Raw genomic sequence first — 17,707 nt, forward strand, 5'->3', positions numbered from 1 at the left:
AAGAAATGAGATTGATTTGTGTGTTTGTTTGCCTTGTGATTCTTACTGTAGACCCTTGAACAACGTGGGTTTGAACTGCATGGGTCCACATATATGCGGATTTCTTTCGCTGTATACATACTTCAGTACTACATGATCTGTTGCTGGTTGAATCCGTGGATGCGGAACCACGGATACAGGGGGCCTACTGTAAAGTTATTTGATAATTTTTGACTGCTCGGAGGGTTGGCGCTCCTAATCCCCGTGTTGTTCAAGGGTCAGCTGTATATATCAGCATTAAAATAACGCCTTTTTAGCATAAGATACTTAACTTCACTCGTTATAAAACATAAAATTAAAATATCATTCTAGCTAACAGAATGGCAAAAATAAATCATCAACAGTGTTGATAGAATGTGGGCAAACACACAATCTCATACACTCTTACTGGGAGTGCAGATTGGTAGAACATCTTTGTTCTATAAAGTGAAAAAATGCACATACCCTTTGAGCCAGCAAATCTATAGCTAGAGATGTTTTCCACAGGTAACTAGTAATAATGATACGAGTTAACATTTACTGAATGCTCACCAAGTGCCAAGCGGTGTTGCAATTCCTTAGCATGTTTAAGTGCATAGAATCCTATGAAACTGAGGCACACACAACTCTTCCATAACCTGGGAGCCTATCCATAGGACCTGGAAGCAGCACTTGGCTGCCTCTGGGGAAGGAGATGTATTTTTTTTCATTGTATACCCTTTTGTACTGCCTACTTTTCACTTCTGTTGTTTTATATTCCATTAGTTATTATGAAAAACTAATCAGAGTCATTTATGCACATGGTTTTTAAAAAAGCCCAGTACTGTTTGAATTGTTATCCGTGCATATATTCCTTTTCATCAAATAAAACTGGTTAATTTTTTTTTAAACTTTAAATCCTTAGCAGATTCTCAGCTTTCCCAAAGGGAACAGGGAGAAGGGGGCAGGCTCACCCATTTGGGCCTATCAGTCCTTTGGGGATGAGAGCTTATGATGAGCTGTCCATCTCCCAGCCCAAGCCTGGCCTGATCCCTGACCACCGTTTCCCCCGAAGGCATCATGTGCATGGACCACCTGGAGGAGATGCTGAAGCTGGTGGATGGCAATCCTATGATGATGAAGGACGGCAAGTGGGTGGTGCAGAAGTATATTGAGCAGCCCCTGCTCATCTTTGGCACCAAGTTTGATCTGAGACAGTGGTTCCTGGTGACCGACTGGAACCCGCTTACTGTGTGGTTCTACCGCGACAGCTACATCCGCTTCTCTACACAGCCCTTCTCCTTGAAGAACCTGGACAAGTGAGCCTCCCCCAGAACCTCACTCCCATGAGCTCCCAGTCTAGCTGGGGAGCTGGCAGGAAGCAGCGATTCCAAGGCAATGCAGGGCTCCAAACACACTCTGCAGGCAGGCAGGCCTCTATCCATCCAACACCTGTGTGTACCCTGTGCCGTTCAGTGTTCTAGGCACGTGGGACACAGCAGTGAACAAAACGAGCCCAGCCCTCAAGAGTTCATATTCCAACAGGGAGAAACAGACAAGCCATGAACATAATCAGTAAAATCATCTAATGGGTTAAAAGTGATATGTGTTATGGAAGAAAGGATGTAGAGCGGGGTAAAGGGGGATCAGGAGAAATGCGAGAGGAGAGAGGCAGGTTGCAGCGTTCATTTCGGGGGAGAGGAAGCCTGTTGAGCCCTCGGTTCAAATTCCGTCTCTGAAGCTTCCAAGCTCTGTGACTTGGGTCAGGTGAAAACCTATCAGTATTTAAGCTTCTGTTGCCACATCTGAAGAATGGAGGCAGTAATATGGAGCTCATAGCTGTCGGCTACTGAGTGCTCTGTATGTGACGATTGCTAAGCACTTCATGTATGTTATCTCAGTCCTCCGTGAAAACCCGGTGAAGTGGTACTGTTACTTACCCCCATTTTACAGATGTTGAAAGGAGCCCATGGGTTAAATGACTTATGTAAGGTCTTACCAGTCAGCGATGAAGATAGAACTTGAACACGTGTCTTAGTGACCATGGGGCCCATACTCTTAACCACCTTCTTATCTTCCAGGCACTGGGAGGGTTAACTGACACTGTCACAAAGCACTTAACACTGTGGCCCCTGTGCCCTCAGAGAGGTCCTGAGTGAAGACTGGTAGTGGCCCTAGAAGAATGTGATGAGGCCTTTGTCACCTCAAGCTGAATGGTCCAGAGTGTGCCGGGCTGGTTCCGGGGTTTGCCTGCCCTCCCCACGTTTGGGTGGGAGGGGCACAGGGAGCCAGCCCTCAGCTTTCTGCTCTCTGTCCCAGCTCCGTGCACCTGTGCAACAACTCCATCCAGAAGCACCTGGAGAATTCGTGCCACCGACACCCACTGCTGCCCTCAGATAACATGTGGTCAAGCCAGAAGTTCCAGGCCCACCTGCAGGAGATGGGGGCCCCGAACGCCTGGTCCACCATCATCGTGCCTGGCATGAAGGCTGCAGTGATCCACGCCCTGCAGACCTCCCAGGACACCGTGCAGTGTCGGAAGGCCAGCTTCGAGCTCTATGGCGCTGACTTTGTGTTCGGTGAGGACTTCCAGCCCTGGCTGATCGAGATCAACGCCAGCCCCACCATGGCACCCTCCACAGCTGTCACCGCCCGGCTCTGTGCCGGCGTACAGGCCGACACCCTGCGCGTGGTCATCGACCAGCGGCTGGACCGCAGCTGTGACACGGGGGCCTTCGAGCTCATCTACAAACAGGTGAGGTGGCCAGGCCCAGGCAGCACCCAGGGAGGCCTTCCCATAGTGGAGCTCAGGGCTTTGCAGTCATATAAACCTGGCTCAAGTCCTGGTCCTGCCACAGTGACTGGGTACAGCCACTTCACCGCCTTGAGCCTCCATTTCCCCATCTGTAAGATGGACATACTATAACCATCTTTCTCCTGGGGTTTGGGAGATGAAATGAGTTAACGTGTGGATAATATTTCTAGAGAGGCCAGTAGCATAGTGTTAAAAGCATAGACTCTGAAACCCCCCTGGGTTCAAATCCTGGCTCAAATTCCTAACCTCTAGGGGTCTCAGTTTCCTTATTTGTAGAGCGGGAATGAAAATGGTACCTACGTCATAAGATTGTGAAAATTAAATGAGCTGATACAGGTAAAGCATTTTAGAGGTGCCTGGCACATAGTAAATGCTACAGAGGTTTTAGCTATTGTTAGTACCTAGTAAGGTTGTTAGGAGTTTTATGATAAATGCCATCACTGTAAAGTGCCTCACATATAGTAAGAGCCAATTTGAGGAGGCTGCTATTATTATTGTTATGTTATTATTGTTGTTGTTATTATTTATTTTACCTCGTTCCAAAAAGAGGTTTGAATCCACTTATTGGAATAAGATTTTTAAAAGTCAGAAAACTGACTTCAAGTGTTTCTGAACGCTGCAAGTAATTTCCTGTGGTTATTAAATTAAGTATCCTAAACCTTCTGATTGGGATTAGGCTTCCATCAAAGTTTGGCCACAGGGAGAGAATGTGCTGATCGTATAACCCAAGTGTCCTGGTCTTTGTCAGTTACTGATTGTATCTTAAATTAATATATTGACATTTTGGCTTCAAAAAATGTAAATGAGGAAACATAAGGGCAGGAAAATAAGATGAAGCAAAGGGGAAGGGAAAGTTTTAACTTAGTGGTTCCCAAATGCTGATCACAGGCCAGAATCTCCTGGAAAGTTTTCCAAAGGTACTGTTGTCAGGAAGCCCCACCCCCAGAGGTTGACCCGAAATGACTGGTTTAGGGACTATGCATCTGTACTTTTCAAATATCCTAGTTATTCCCAAAATCTCTTATAGCCAAGTCTTTTTGTTTTGGTTTTGTAAACCAACATGTAATCAAGATTCACGCTTTGCATTGGTTGTTTTGTCTCTTTCATTTCCTTTTTTTGCTTTTTTTTTTTTTTTTTTTTTAAATAGGTACTCCCACTCAGAAAGGAGAGGCAGGGTGGGAAGTACATAGGAATCATTAGTCCATAGCAATTGTGAAACCCACCCTGGCACTTAATTCTCCTTTTGCTCTTAGGATCCATTATTACTTTCTAGGAGTTCCCTGTGTCTCTTGCTTCCATCCATTGGGAAGTCAGTTCAGCCTTGAGTCATCCTCCCTCTTCTGTGATCATGCTCGGTAGTTCTTAGTCTGTTACCTGCTCAAAGAATTTTGGGGGTACAGAAGCCTCTTCCATTTCATATTGCATCTGTCCCTTTCAGTCCAAGTTGATATTTTTAAAAGCCTTGTGGGTTTCTTGTATATCAATTTATAACCCATTTTATTACACAAAGGCCATGTCCACAGATCTTAGAGATAAACTCTTCTCTCTTCTATGAGGCTGATGTAGGACAACAGCCCTCAAAATTATAGAAGCCCTACTGTTAACAGAGAGGGCCTGCTACCCTGTCTTTTAACTCAAAATGTGTTAAAGACTTAATCATAAGACCTACAGGTATACGCTTGGGATGCTGAAAAGACCTGCAGCTGCTTTAAAGGACCTATTAGGCATGGCTTAGATTTCTCTGAAGTTTTTTTTGTTTTGTTTTGTTTTTAGACATCATTGACGTACAACATGGTTAGCTTCAGATGTACAACATAATATTTGTATATATTGTGAAATGATCACCAGTAAGTCTAGTTAACATCTATCAGCACAGTTACAAATTTTTTTTCCTTGCATTTACTTTCTCAGCAACTTTCAAGTATGCAATACAGCATTATTAACTACAGTCACCATTCTGTACCTTACATGACTTATTTATTTTGTAACTGAAAGTTTGTAACTTTTTATCCCCTTCACCCACTTTGCCCACCCACCAACTATCTTTCTCTGTATCAGTGAGTTCAGTTTGTTTTTGATTTTAGATTCCACATATAATTGAAATTATATGGTGTTTGTCTTTCTCTGTCTGACTTATTTCACTTAGCATAATGCCCTCAAGGTCTATCCACATTGCCACAAATGGCAAGATTTTCTTCTTTTTATTTATTTATTTTTTGGGGCCACGCCATGCTGCATGTGGGATCTTAGTTCCCTGACCAGGGATAGAACCCATGCCCCCTTGCAGTGGTAGCACAGAGCCTTAAACCACTGGACCACCAGGGAACTCCTGAGATTTTCTTCTTTTTAATGGCTGAGTAATAGTCCATTGTATATTTATATATACCACATTTTCGTTGTCTACTCATCCATGAGTGGACGCTTACGTTGCTTCCATGTGTTGGTTATTGTAAATAATGCTGCCATGAACATGGGCTTGCAGATATCTTTTCGAGTTAGTGTTTTCATTTCCTTCAGGTAAACACCCAGAAGTGGAATTGCTGGATCATATGGTAGTTTTATGTTTAACTTTTCAAGAAATCTCCATACTGTTTTCCATAGTGCCTGTAGCGATTTACATTCCCACCAACCATGCACAAGGGTTCCCTTTTCCTTACATCCTCGCCAACACTTGTAATTTTTTGTCTTTCGGATGATAGCCATTCTAATAGGTGTAGGATGATATCTCACTGTGGCTTTGATTTGCATTTCCCTGATGATTAGTGATGTTGAGCACATATTCATGTACCTGTTGGCCATCTGTATGTCTTCTAAAAAATGTCTATATTCAGATCCTCTGCCCATTTTCTAATCAGATTGTCTTCATATATTTTGGGGACTTCCCTTGTGGTCCAGTGGATAAGACTCCGTGCTTCCACTGCAGGGGGCGTGGGTTAGGTGCCTGGTCGGGGAACTAAGAACCCGCATGCCACATAGTGCAGCCCAAAAAAAAAAAAAAAAAAGATTGTGTTTGTATGTTTGGATATAAACCTCTTAAAAATGATTTACAAACATTTTCTCCCATTTGGTAGGTTGTCTTTTTTTTTAATTTTATTTATTTTTTTATACAGCAGATTCTTATTAGTTATCCATTTTATACATATTAGTGTATACATGTCAATCCCAATCTCCCAGTTCATCCCACCACCACCTCCCCCCTGCCACCGCTTCCCCCTCTTGGTGTCCATACGTTTGTTCTCTACATCTCCATCTCAATTTCTGCCCTGCAAACCAGTTCATCTGTACCATTTTTCTAGGTTCCACATGTATGCGTTAATATACGATATTTGTTTTTCTCTTTCTGATTTATCTCACTCTGTATGACAGTCTCTAGATCCATCCACGTCTCTACAAATGACCCAATTTCATTCCTTTTTATGGCTGAGTACTATTCCATTGTATATGTGTACCACATCTTCGACAGACCATTCGTCTGTCGATGGGCATTTAGGTTGCTTCCATGACCTGGCTGTTGTAAATAGTGCTGCAATGAACATTGGGGTGCATGTGTCTTTTTGAATTATGGTTTTCTCTGGGTATATGCACAGTAGTGGGATTGCTGGGTCATATGGTAATTCTATTTTTAGTTTTTTAAGGAACCTCAATACTGTTCTCCATAGGGGCTGTATCAATTTACATTCCCACCAACAGTGCAGGAAGGTTCCCTTTTCTCCACACCCTCTCCAGCGTTTGTTGTTTGTAGATTTTCTGATGATGCCCATTCTAACTGGTGTGAGGTGATAACCTCATTGTAGTTTTGATTTGCATTGCTCTAATAATTAGTGATGTTGAGCACGTTTTCACGTGCTTCTTGGCCATCTGTATGTCTTCCTTAGAGAAATGTCTATTTAGGTCTAATGCCCATTTTTGGATTGGGGTTTTCGTTTTTTGAATATTGAGCTGCAGGAGTTGTTTATATATTTTGGAGATTAATCCTTTGTCCGTTGATTTGTTTGCAAATATTTTCTCCCGTTCTGAGGGTTGTCTTTTCGTCTTGTTTGTAGTTTCCTTTGCTGTGCAAAAGCTTTCAAGTTTCAGTTGGTCCCATTTGTTTAATTGTGCTTTTATTTCCATTACTCTAGGAGGTGGATCAAAAAAGATCTTGCTGTGATTTATGTCAAAGAGTGTTCTTCCTATGTTTTCCTCTAAGAGTTTTATAGTGTCCAGTCTTACACTTAGGTCTCTAATCCATTTTGAGTTTATTTTTGTGTATGGTGTCAGGGAATGTTCTAATTTCATTCTTTTGCATGTAGCTGTCCAGTTTTCTCAGCACCACGTATTGAAGAGAACTGTCTTTTCTCCATTGTATATCCTTGCCTCCTTTGTCATAGATTAGTTGACCATAGGTGCGTGGGTTTATCTCTGGGCTTTCTATCCTGTTCCATTGATCTGTATTTCTGTTTTTGTGCCAGTACCATATTGTCTTGGTTACTGTAGCTATGTAGTACAGTCTGAAGTCAGGGAGTCTGATTCCTCCAGCTCTGTATTTTTCCCTCAAGACTGCTTTGGCTATTTGGGGTCTTTTGTGTCTCCATACAAATTTTAAGAGTTTTTGTTCTAGTTCTGTAAAAAATGCCATTGGTAATTTGATAGAGATTGCATTGAATCTGTAGATTGCTTTGGGTAGCATAGTCATTTTCACAATATTGATTCTTCCAGTCCAAGAACATGGTATATCTCTCCATCTGTTTGTATCATTTTGAATTTCTTTCATCAGTGTCTTATAGTTTTCTGCATACAGGTCTTTTGTCTCCCTAGGTAGGTTTATTCCTAGGTATTTTATTCTTTTTGTTGCAGTGGTAAATGGGAGTGTTTCCTTAATTTCTCTTTCAGATTTTTCATCATTAGTGTATAGGAATGCAAGAGATTTCTGTGCATTAATTTTGTATCCTACAACTTTACCAAATTCATTGATTAGCTCTAGTAGTTTTCTGGTGGCATCTTTAGGATTCTCTATGTATAGTATCATGTTATCTGCAAACAGTGACAGTTTTACTTCTTCTTTTCCAATTTGTATTCCTTTTATTTCTTTTTCTTCTCTGATTGCTGTGTCTAGGACTTCCAAAAGTATGTTGAATAATAGTGGTGAGAGTGGACATCCTTGTCTTGTTTCTGATCTTAGAGGAAATGTTTTCAGTTTTTCACCATTGAGAATGATGTGTGCTGTGGGTTTGTCATATATGACCTTTATTATGTTGATGAAGGTTCCCTCTTTGCCCACTTTCTGGAGAGTTTTTATTATAAATGAGTGTTGAATTTTGTCAAAAGCTTTTTCTGCATCTATTGAGATGACCATATGGTTTTTCTTCTTCAATTTGTTAATATGGTGTATCACACTGATTGATCTGTGTATATTGAAGAATCCTTGCATCCCTGAGATAAATCACACTTGATCATGGTGTATGATCTGCTTAATGTGTTGTTGGATTCTGTTTGCTAGTATTTTGTTGAGGATTTTTGCATCTATATTCATCAGTGATATTGGTCTGTAATTTTCTTTTTTTGTAATATTTTTCTCTAGTTTTGGTATCAGGGTGATGGTGGCCTCATAGAATGAGTTTGGGAGTGTTCCTTCCTCTGCAATTTTTTGGAAGAGTTTGAGCAGGATGGGTGTTAGCTCTTCTCTAAATGTTTGATACAATTCACCTGTAAAGCCATCTGTTCCTGGACTTCTGTTTGTTGGAAGATTTTTTTTTTGCGATACGCGGGCCTCTCACTGTTGTGGCCTCTCCCATTGCGGAGCACAGGCTCCGGACTCGCAGGCTCAGCGGCCATGGCTCATGGGCCCAGCCGCTCCGCGGCATGTGGGATCCCCCCCCGGTCCGGGACACGAACCCGTGTCCCCTGCATCGGCAGGCAGACTCTCAACCACTGCGCCACCAGGGAAGCCCTTGGAAGATTTTTAATCACAGTTTCAATGTACTTACTGTGATTGGTCTGTTCATATTTTCTGTTTCTTCCTGGTTCAGTGTTGGAAGGTTATACCCTTCTAAGAATTTGTCCATTTCTTCCAGGTTGTCCATTTTATTGGCATAGAGTTGCTTGTAGTAGTCTCTTAGGATGCTTTGTATTTCTGTGGTGTCTTTTATAACGTCTCCTTTTTCATTTCTAATTTTATTGATTTGAGTCCTCTCCCTCTTTTTCTTGAAGAGTCTGGCTAATGGTTTATCAATTTTATCTTCTCAAAGAACCAGCTTTTAGTTTTATTGATCTTTGCTATTGTTTTCTTTGTTTCTGCTCTGATCTTTATGATTTCTTTCCTTCTACTAACTTTGGGTTTTGTTTGTTGTTCTTTCTCTAGTTACTTTAAGTGTGAGGTTAGATTGTTTGAGATTTTTCTTGTTAATTGAGGTAGGCTTGTATTGCTATAAACTTCCCTCTTAGAACTGCATTTGCTGCATCCCATAGGTTTTGGATCGTCGTGTTTTCATTGTCATTTGTCTCTAGGTATTGTTTGATTTCCTCTTTGATTTCTTCAATGAACTCTTGGTTATTTAGTAACGTATTGTTTAGCCTCCATGTGTTTGTATTTTTTATGTTTTTTTCCCCTGTAATTGATTTCTAATCTCATAGCGTTGTGGTTGGAAAAGATGCTTGATATGATTTCAATTTTCTTAAATTCACCGAGGCTTGATTTGTGACCCAAGATGTGGTCTATCCTGGAGGATGTTTTGTGTGCACTTGAGAAGAAAGTGTAATCTGCTGTTTTCGGATGGAATGTCCTATAAATATCAATTAAATCTGTCTCGTCTATTGTGTCATTTAAAGCTTGTGTTTCCTTATTAATTTTCTGTTTGGATGATCTGTCCATTGGTGTAAGTGAGGTGTTAAAGTCCCCCACTATTATTGTGTTACTGTCGATTACCTCTTTTATAGCTATTAGCATTTGCCTTATGTATGGAGGTGTTCCTGTGTTGGGTGCATATATATTTAGAATTTTTATATCTTCTTCGTCGATTGATCCCTTGAATATGTAGTGTTCTTCGTTGTCTCTTGTAACATTCTTTATTTTAAACTCTATTTTATCTGATAGGAGTATTGTTACTCCAGCTTTCTTTTGATTTCCATTTGCATGGAATATCTTTTTCCATCCCCTCATTTTCGGTCTGTATATATCCCTAGGTCTGAAGTGGGTCTCTTGTAGACAGCATATATATGGGTCTTGTTTTTGTATCCATTCAGCGAGCCTGTGTCTTTTGGTTGGAGCATTTAATCCATTCTCGTTTAAGGTAATTATAGATATGTATGTTCCTGTGAGCATTTTCTTAATTGTAATGGGTTTGTTTTTGTAGGTCCTTTTCTTCTCTTGTGTTTCCCAGTTAGAGAAGTGCCTTTAGCATTTGCTGTAGAGCTGGTTTGGTGGTGCTGAATTCTCTTAGCTTTTGCTTGTCTGTAAAGCTTTTGGTTTCTCCATCGAATGTGAATGAGATCCTTGCCAGGTAGAGTAATCTTGGTTGTAGGTTCTTCCCTTTCATCACTTTAAATATATCATGCCACTCCCTTCTGGCTTGTAGAGTTTCTGCTGAGAAATCAGCTGTTAACCTTATGGGAGTTCCCTTGTATGTTATTTGTCATTTTCCCCTTGTTGCTTTCAGTGACTTTTCTTTGTCTTTGATTTTTGTCAGTTTGATTACTATGTGTCTCAGCGTGTTTCTCCTTGGGTTTATCCTGCCTGGGACTCTCTGTGCTTCCTGGACTTGGGTGGCTGTTTCTTTTACCATGTTAGGGAAATTTTCAACTATAATCTCTTCAAATAGTTCCTTGGGTCCTTTCTCTCTTTCTCTTCTCCTTCTGGGACCCCTATCATGCGAATGTTGTTGTGTTTAATGTTGTCCCAGAGGTCTCTTAGGCTGTCTTCATTTCTTTTCATTCTTTTTTCTTTATTCTGTTCGGCAGCAGTGAATTCCACCATTCTGTCTTCCAGGTCACTTATCCGTTCTTCTGCCTCAGTTATTCTGCTATTGATTCCTTCTAGTGGATTTTTCATTTCAGTTATTTTACTGTTCATCTCTGTTTTTTTGTTCTTTAATTCTTCTAGGTCTTTGTTAAACATTTCTTGCATCTTCTCCATCTTTGCCTCCATTCTTTTTCTGAGGTCCTGGATCATCTTCACTATCATTATTCTGCAGTCTTTTTCTAGAAGGCTGCCTATCTCCACTTCATTTAGTTGTTTTTCTGGGGTTTTATCTTGTTCCTTCATCTGGGACATAGTCCTCTGCCTTTTCATCTTGTCTGTCTTTCTGTGAATGTGGTTTTTGTTCCACAGGCTGCAGGATTCTTCTTACTTCTGCTGTCTGCCCTCTGGTGGATGAGGCTATCTAAGAGGCTTGTGCAAGTTTCCTGATGGGAGGGAAGAGCTATGGGTAGAGCTGTTTGTTGCTCTGGTGGGCAGAGCTCAGTAAAACTTTAATCTACTTGTCTGCTGATGGGTGGGTTGGGTTCCCTCCCTGTTTGTTGTTTGGCCTGACGCCACCCAGCACTGGATCCTACCTGGCTCTTTGGTGGGGCTAATGGCAGACTCTGGGAGGGCTCACGCCAAGGAGTACTTCCCAGAACTTTTGCTGCCAGTGTCCTTGTCCTCACGGTGAGCCACACCCTCCTGCCCGCCTCTGCAGGAAACCCTTCAGCACTAGCAGGTAGCTCTGGTTCAGTCTCCTGTGGGGTCACTGCTCCTTCCCCTGGGTCCCGATGTGCATGTTACTTTGTGTGTGCCATCCATATTGGAGTCTCTGTTTCCCCCAGTCCTGTCGAAGTCCTGCAGTCAAATCCCACTAGGCTTCAAAGCCTGATTCTCTAGGAATTCCTCCTCTCGTTGCCGGACCCCCAGGTTGGGAAGCCTGACATGGGGCTCAGAACCTTCACTCCAGTCAGTGGACTTTTGTGGTATAAGTGTTCTTCAGTCTGTGAGCCACCCACCCAGCAGTTATGGGATTTGGTTTTATTGTGATTGTGCCCTCCTGCCATCTCATTATGGCTTCTCCTTTGTCTTTGGATGTGGGGTATCTTTTTTGATGAGTTCCAGTGTCTTCCTGTCAATGATTGTTCAGCAGTTAGTTATGATTCCGGTGCTCTCGCAAGAGGGAGTGATCGCATGTCCTTCTACTCCACCATGTTGAACCAATCTGGTAGGTTGTCTTTTGATTTTGTTGATGATTTCCTTCACTGTGCAGAAGCTTTATAGTTTGTTTATTTTTGCTTTTGTTGCCTTTGCTTTTGGTGTCAAATCCAAAAAACTTTGCGAAGACTGATGTGAAGGAACTTCCTGCCTGTTTTCTTCTAGGAGTTTTATGGTTTAAGGTCTTATGTTCAAGTCTTTAATCCATTTGAGTTGATTTTTCTATATGGTGTAAGATAGTGGTCCAGTTTTATTCTTTTGCATGTGGCTGTCCAGTTTTCCTGACACTATTTATTAAAGAGACTGTATATTCTTGTCTCCTTTGTCATGAATTAATTGACCACATAAGTGTGGTTTTACTTCTGGGCTTTTAATTCTGTTCCACTGATCTGCATGTCTGTTTTTATGCCAGTATCATACTATTTTGATCACTATAGCTTTGTAATATGGTTTGAAGTCAGGAAGTGTGTTGCCTCCAGCTTTGTTCTTTCTCAAGATTTCTTTGACTATTTGCGGTCTTATGTGGTTCCATACATATTTGGGGATTGATTTTTCTCTTTTTGTGAAAAATATCATTGGCATTTTGATAGGGATTGCATTGAACCTATAGATTCCTTTGGTGGTATACACATTTTAATAATATTAATTCTTCCAATTCATGAGTGCACAGTATCTTTCCATTTATTTGTGTCATCTTCAGTTTCTTTCTTCAGTGTCTTACAGTTTTCAGTGTACAGGTCTTTCACCTCCTTGGTTAAATTTATTCCTAGGTATTTTATTCTCTTTGATGTTCTTTAATCTCTTATAATCTAGAACAGCCCCACTGCTTTTTCTTCCCATATTTGGATCTTTTGAAGACACCAGGCTGGTTGTTTTACGGAACTGTCCCACATTCTGGATTTATCTGATTGTTTCCTCATGGTGGTATTTAACTTGTTCATCTGTTATCTGAATGTCCTATAAAGTAGAAGTTAGGTCACACAGCTTGATGAAGTTCAGATTACACATTTTTGGCAAGTATACTTGAGAGGTGATGCTGGGTACCTCATACAGCATCACACATTGTCGGAGTATCTCATGATTAGGGGTGCTAAGTCTGACCATGGCTTTAAGGTCTTGGCTCCCAGATCTCTCCATTGAAAGTTGCATCCTCCCCTTGGCAATGATCAGTTTCTTTGTAGGGTGATTCTTTGGCAGTGTGCAGATGACACATTTTCCTGTCATCCTTTTCACCTACTTGTTTTGATATCTAATTTTGATTCTTACCTATGGTATTAGAGTTGCAAAATGGTAAATTGCCAATTCTATCATTCCTTCTACGTTTATTAGCTGAGATTTTTCCATAAGGTTGAGCTTTGCCTCATCGACTGGGCTTTCCTTGAGCTCTGATATCTGTATTTCTTTTTTATTGAAGTATAGTTGATTTACAATGTTGTGTTAACTTCTGCTCTACAGCAAAGTGATTCAGTTATACATATACATACATTCTTTTTCATATTCTTTTCCTTTATGGTTTATTCCAGGTTATTGAATGTAGTTCCCTGTGCTATACAGTAGGACCTTGATATCTGTATTTTTAAGAAGCTCCAAGTGACTGTTTAGATAGATTCTAATCGGGATCTTTTGATGACGCAGAAAACACCTCATACTAGCTCCAGATTAAAAGGAGGGTTCCTAGGAACTTCCCTGGCAGTCCAGCGGTTAAGACTCCGTGCTTCCATGGCAAGGAGCATGGGTTCGCTCCCTGGCCAGGGAACTAAGATCCCACATGCCATGTGGTGTGGCCAAAAAATAATAATAATAAATAAAAAATAAAAGGAGATTCCTGGCAAGACACAGGGGGCTCTCCTGTGTCCAGCTGCATGAAGTACAGCTTGGCTTAATGGGAATTGAAAGTGGTACAGGAGCTCCTTTCTTGGGCTGTTTTCTCTGCCTCCGTCTGCATATTTGCTACTTCATGCCCTCCACAGAATGCCTTCTTTGAGGCTCTGCTTCCCCATGTCTTGGGTTCAGACAAGGATTTAGGCAGGCTCCAGGCCTCTTATCTGTCTGGGTGTCGTAACTCACATGCTCTCAGCAGAGAATCTCGCTCATCTCAGGAAGCTGTCCATCGGCAGCGGCCTGTGGAGGAGAACACACATTCCAGCGGCGGCTGGGCAGTTTAGGAGAGCAAGGGGTTGGAGGGGTGCAGGTGGGGGCATGGCTAAGACTTCCCCGTTCCTCTGGGTCACTCATCTCAGGGGCTCTGTGACCCTCTAGGTACTGATTCAGGCCTCCAGGCCCAGACCCCTTAAGAGACAGAGATGGGCTTTGCATTTCTCAGCCCAGAAATGTCTCCTGACCAGGTGCCCCAGAAGTTAATTCTGTCTACCTGTGCTCCGAGTCCTTCCAGGCCTAGGATTCCAGCAGCACTGTCTGAGCAGGCCTCGTCTCCTCTTCTTCCCCACAGCCTGCCGTGGAGGTGCCCCAGTATGTGGGTATCCGGCTCCTAGTAGAGGGCTCCACCATCAAGAAGCCCCTGGCGATGTGTCACCGGCAAATAGAAGCCCGCCCAGCCCTCCCTCACCTGCTGACCCAGCGAGGCTCTGGGGAAGGCAAGGACTCGGGAACCCTTACCCACAGGTCAGCTTCTAGGAAAGTTGCTGGGGCCAGGAGCCTGGGGCACACTGAGAAGCCAGACTCCGCTGCCACCACCTCGGCCCCTGGAAAGGGGAAGAAAGGCAAGGCGAAAAGTGCCACAGCCCTGGTCCGCCCCAGTCTCCGGAAGTGGGACCCCCCCGCAGCACGATGATGGGCTGCATTTTCACCATGACCTTTGCTAGTGGGGACAGGCATCCCCACCCCTTGAACAGATTGCCATTGAGTCTGAAGAACCCCCGGGCCCTGGGTAAGACCATTCCCCAAAACACCCCAGGGTCTCAAGGCAATTTCTTCCTGCTCTCCAAGCCCCTCCTAACCACCTGGATCTGTCCCCACCCAAGAGCCACCGGTAGTAAGTAAAAGCCACCATTTACAAAGTATTTTTAAAAAACACACAGCCAAATGAGTATTGTCCCCTCCAAAGCAGTCACTCAGCCAGGCAGTTGTGCTCATTTCAAAGATGCCAGGTCTCAGTCCCAGGTTGAGCTCTCTCCAGACCCCAAGCTTTTCCTGCTGCAGTATTCTGTCTTTGCCTCCATGCAAAGTCACCTTGTGGAAAGGAACTAATATTTGTACAGCACTTAACAGTTTACACCGTGTTGATACCTGACCAGCTCTTTTAGTCCTCACAACCTAGCGAGGTAGGTGCTATTATCCCCATTTTCCAGCTGAGGTATCAGGAAGTTTAAGGAAGTTGCCCGAGGTTGCACAGCTCAGAAGGGGCAGAGCTGGGATGCAGACCCCAGGTCTGTTGGACTCCAAACCCTGTGTTCTTCCCACAGCCTCTGGAGAAGGAACCGGGTGGGCCCCATCTGCCCTCACACACCCCAGCCGTCAGCTCCCCCTGCCTCCCCGCCCTCCATGCACACCTGGAGGGGCAGCTGGTCAGCTTGGGGCTCCCCAGGCCCTCGCAGCCCATCACCACTTCCCCACCCTCCACAGCACGGCCCAGCTGCCTTCTCCCCGTGTGCTCCGACCCCAGGGGCGGGGCCTCAGACTACAGCACAGCAGGCTGGTGGGCTCTGAGGCCCTGTCGACCACAGGCAAGGCCTTGATGACTCTACCTACTGCCAAGGTTTTGATTTCCCTCCCACCTAACCCTGAGCTCAAGCTGGCACCCAACGCCCTGAAACCAAGAAAGGTGGGCCTCGAACGGTGACCCATACCCTGGTGGGCAATGCTGAGAACTGGGGTTAGGGCTGGAAGGGCAGAGGTAGAGGGTAGCTCCCAGGCTGGCCTGAGCCCCAAGGGAAGGGCTTGTATCCCTCAGAACCCCCTTCCTGAACAGATTCCTGATCTTCTCTCCTCCTTTCACACCGAGGCTCTTGCTCCCCAGTGCTTTCATGGTCCCCCACTTGGAAGTAACTTGTGGTCTCAACGCTTTGAAGTTGGAAATCTTCCTAGCACCCGTAGGAAGATCAAGGCCAAAGGCAACTTCAAGGCCAGACTCTGCGACAAACCCAAGGCTGAGACACGCCTCATGGCGACACTGAGCCTTCCGGGACCCCTGCCCCTTATCAGTGCACACCAGGGTCTGGGGGGCGTGAGGGACGTGTGGCTACAGAAGTCCTTGCTTCGATCGTCACTGCCCTCATCCTGGACGCAGCACCAAGTAAAAAAGCAAATGAAGTATTTGAGGCTTGGCTCCTTTTCTCTTAGAGGGTGAAGAGAGAGTAGGGTGCGGCTCTGTACCCCAAGGTCCAGAACAAGAGCTAGAGGCCAATCAGCAACTCCTCCACAAAGCAAGGCCCAGAATTCCCATCCAGTGACAGACATGAGGCATCCTGTCCAGGGACTCCCCTGGCATCTCTGATCTCGGGGTGGGAGGATAAGTCTCATGTTACAGATGAGGAAACTGAGTCTGAACGAGGAGACATGGCTTGCCCAAGATCATGTGGCAGTGAGCAGAAGGCTGGGACACATTACCACGACTGCTGAGCCCTGCGGGTCTCCCCAGTCCCCAGGCCCAGAGGAGCTGGGCTGGCAGCAGAATGACATCTAATGGGCACAAGATTTACAGCAGGAGACACAGCAGAAGAGTGGACCCAGCCCTTCTCCAGATGAAGTGGGTCTCTCCCTTCCTCTGCAAGGGGCCAAGGTCACCTAAGAAGGAAATATCCAATAAGCCACACCCATCTGAAAAAGTTTGGTATTTCTTAATTGTAATGGGTTGAACATTGGTATGTCTTCCTGGAACCTGTGAATATGACTTTATTTGGAAAAAAGGGTCTTTGTAGATGTAAGTACATTAAAGATTTTTAGATGAGATCATCCTGGATTATCCAGATGGGGCCTAAATCCAATGACAAGTGTCCTTACAAGAGACAAGAGAAGACAAACGAGGAGAAGGCCATGTGGAGACAGAGGCAGAGGCTGGTGTGATGCAGCCACAAGCCAGGAAGAGGCAAGGAAGGATTCTCACCTAGAACCTTCAGGGAGAGCACAGCCCTGCTGACACCTTGATTTTGGACTTATGGCCTCCAGAACTGGGAGAGAATCCATTTCTGTTGCTTTAGGCCACTCAGGTTGTGGTAATTTGTTGCAGCAGCAGCCCTAGGAAACTAACACACTAGTCAAATGAAGATACATAAATTCTGTATATTTATGAATCCATTCTTGCACAGCTGAACCAGGAGATGCGTACAAGCGGGCTCACAGCAGCACTGTGGTAACAGCTGACGACCTAAGTGTCCATTAACAGTCAGATGGGTAGACTGCAAGCTCTGACATTCCAACTCCGCGCCACACAACGGATGCATTTCACAGGGTAGAGCGAGAACAAGTCTCAAAAGGATATATGCAGCACAATTCCATTCCAACAGAAACTTCAGAAACAGGGCAAAAGGAAATATATTGTTTAAGGATGCATGTGTATGTGGTAAAACTCTAAAAAACAAACAAAGAATTCTCCCAAGTCTGGGCAGTGGTTTCCAACCTTGACTGAGCAACAGTACCCATTCCAGAGCTTTTAAAAAAGATCTGATGCCAGGGTCTCCATTCCAGACTGGTGAAACCAGCATCTTGGGGGTGCAGTCATGGGAGGCATGGGTTTTTTTTTTTAAGCTTTCTGAGTGGGCAGGGTAGGGGGTTCTCATTGTCGG

General features: G+C 43.9%; 2 protein-coding genes across 2 annotated transcripts in view; both read left to right on the top strand.

Moving 5' to 3' along the window:
- The window catches only part of TTLL3 (tubulin tyrosine ligase like 3), a 27,713-nt gene extending 12,370 nt beyond the window's left edge, over positions 1 to 15,343 (top strand). Inside the window, 5 exon segments of the mRNA XM_079933492.1 lie at positions 1,073 to 1,316; positions 2,317 to 2,752; positions 14,416 to 14,745; positions 14,748 to 14,862; positions 14,865 to 15,343. Of these exon segments, the coding sequence (XP_079789618.1) occupies positions 1,073 to 1,316; positions 2,317 to 2,752; positions 14,416 to 14,745; positions 14,748 to 14,862; positions 14,865 to 14,959 (1,220 nt within the window). The 3' untranslated portion in view covers positions 14,960 to 15,343.
- On the top strand, positions 15,067 to 15,915 carry LOC307192976 (tubulin monoglycylase TTLL3-like; the record flags this gene model as incomplete). Its single annotated transcript, XM_079934351.1, has 2 exons — positions 15,067 to 15,073; positions 15,275 to 15,915. 2 exons carry the CDS (start codon positions 15,067 to 15,069, stop codon positions 15,763 to 15,765), a joined length of 498 nt encoding a protein of 165 aa, XP_079790477.1. The 3' UTR covers positions 15,766 to 15,915.
- Between the last annotated feature and the right edge of the window lie 1,792 nt (positions 15,916 to 17,707).

Source organism: Stenella coeruleoalba (assembly GCF_951394435.1).
Source record: "Stenella coeruleoalba genome assembly, chromosome: 10".
In the NCBI taxonomy this organism is placed as follows: domain Eukaryota; kingdom Metazoa; phylum Chordata; class Mammalia; order Artiodactyla; family Delphinidae; genus Stenella; species Stenella coeruleoalba.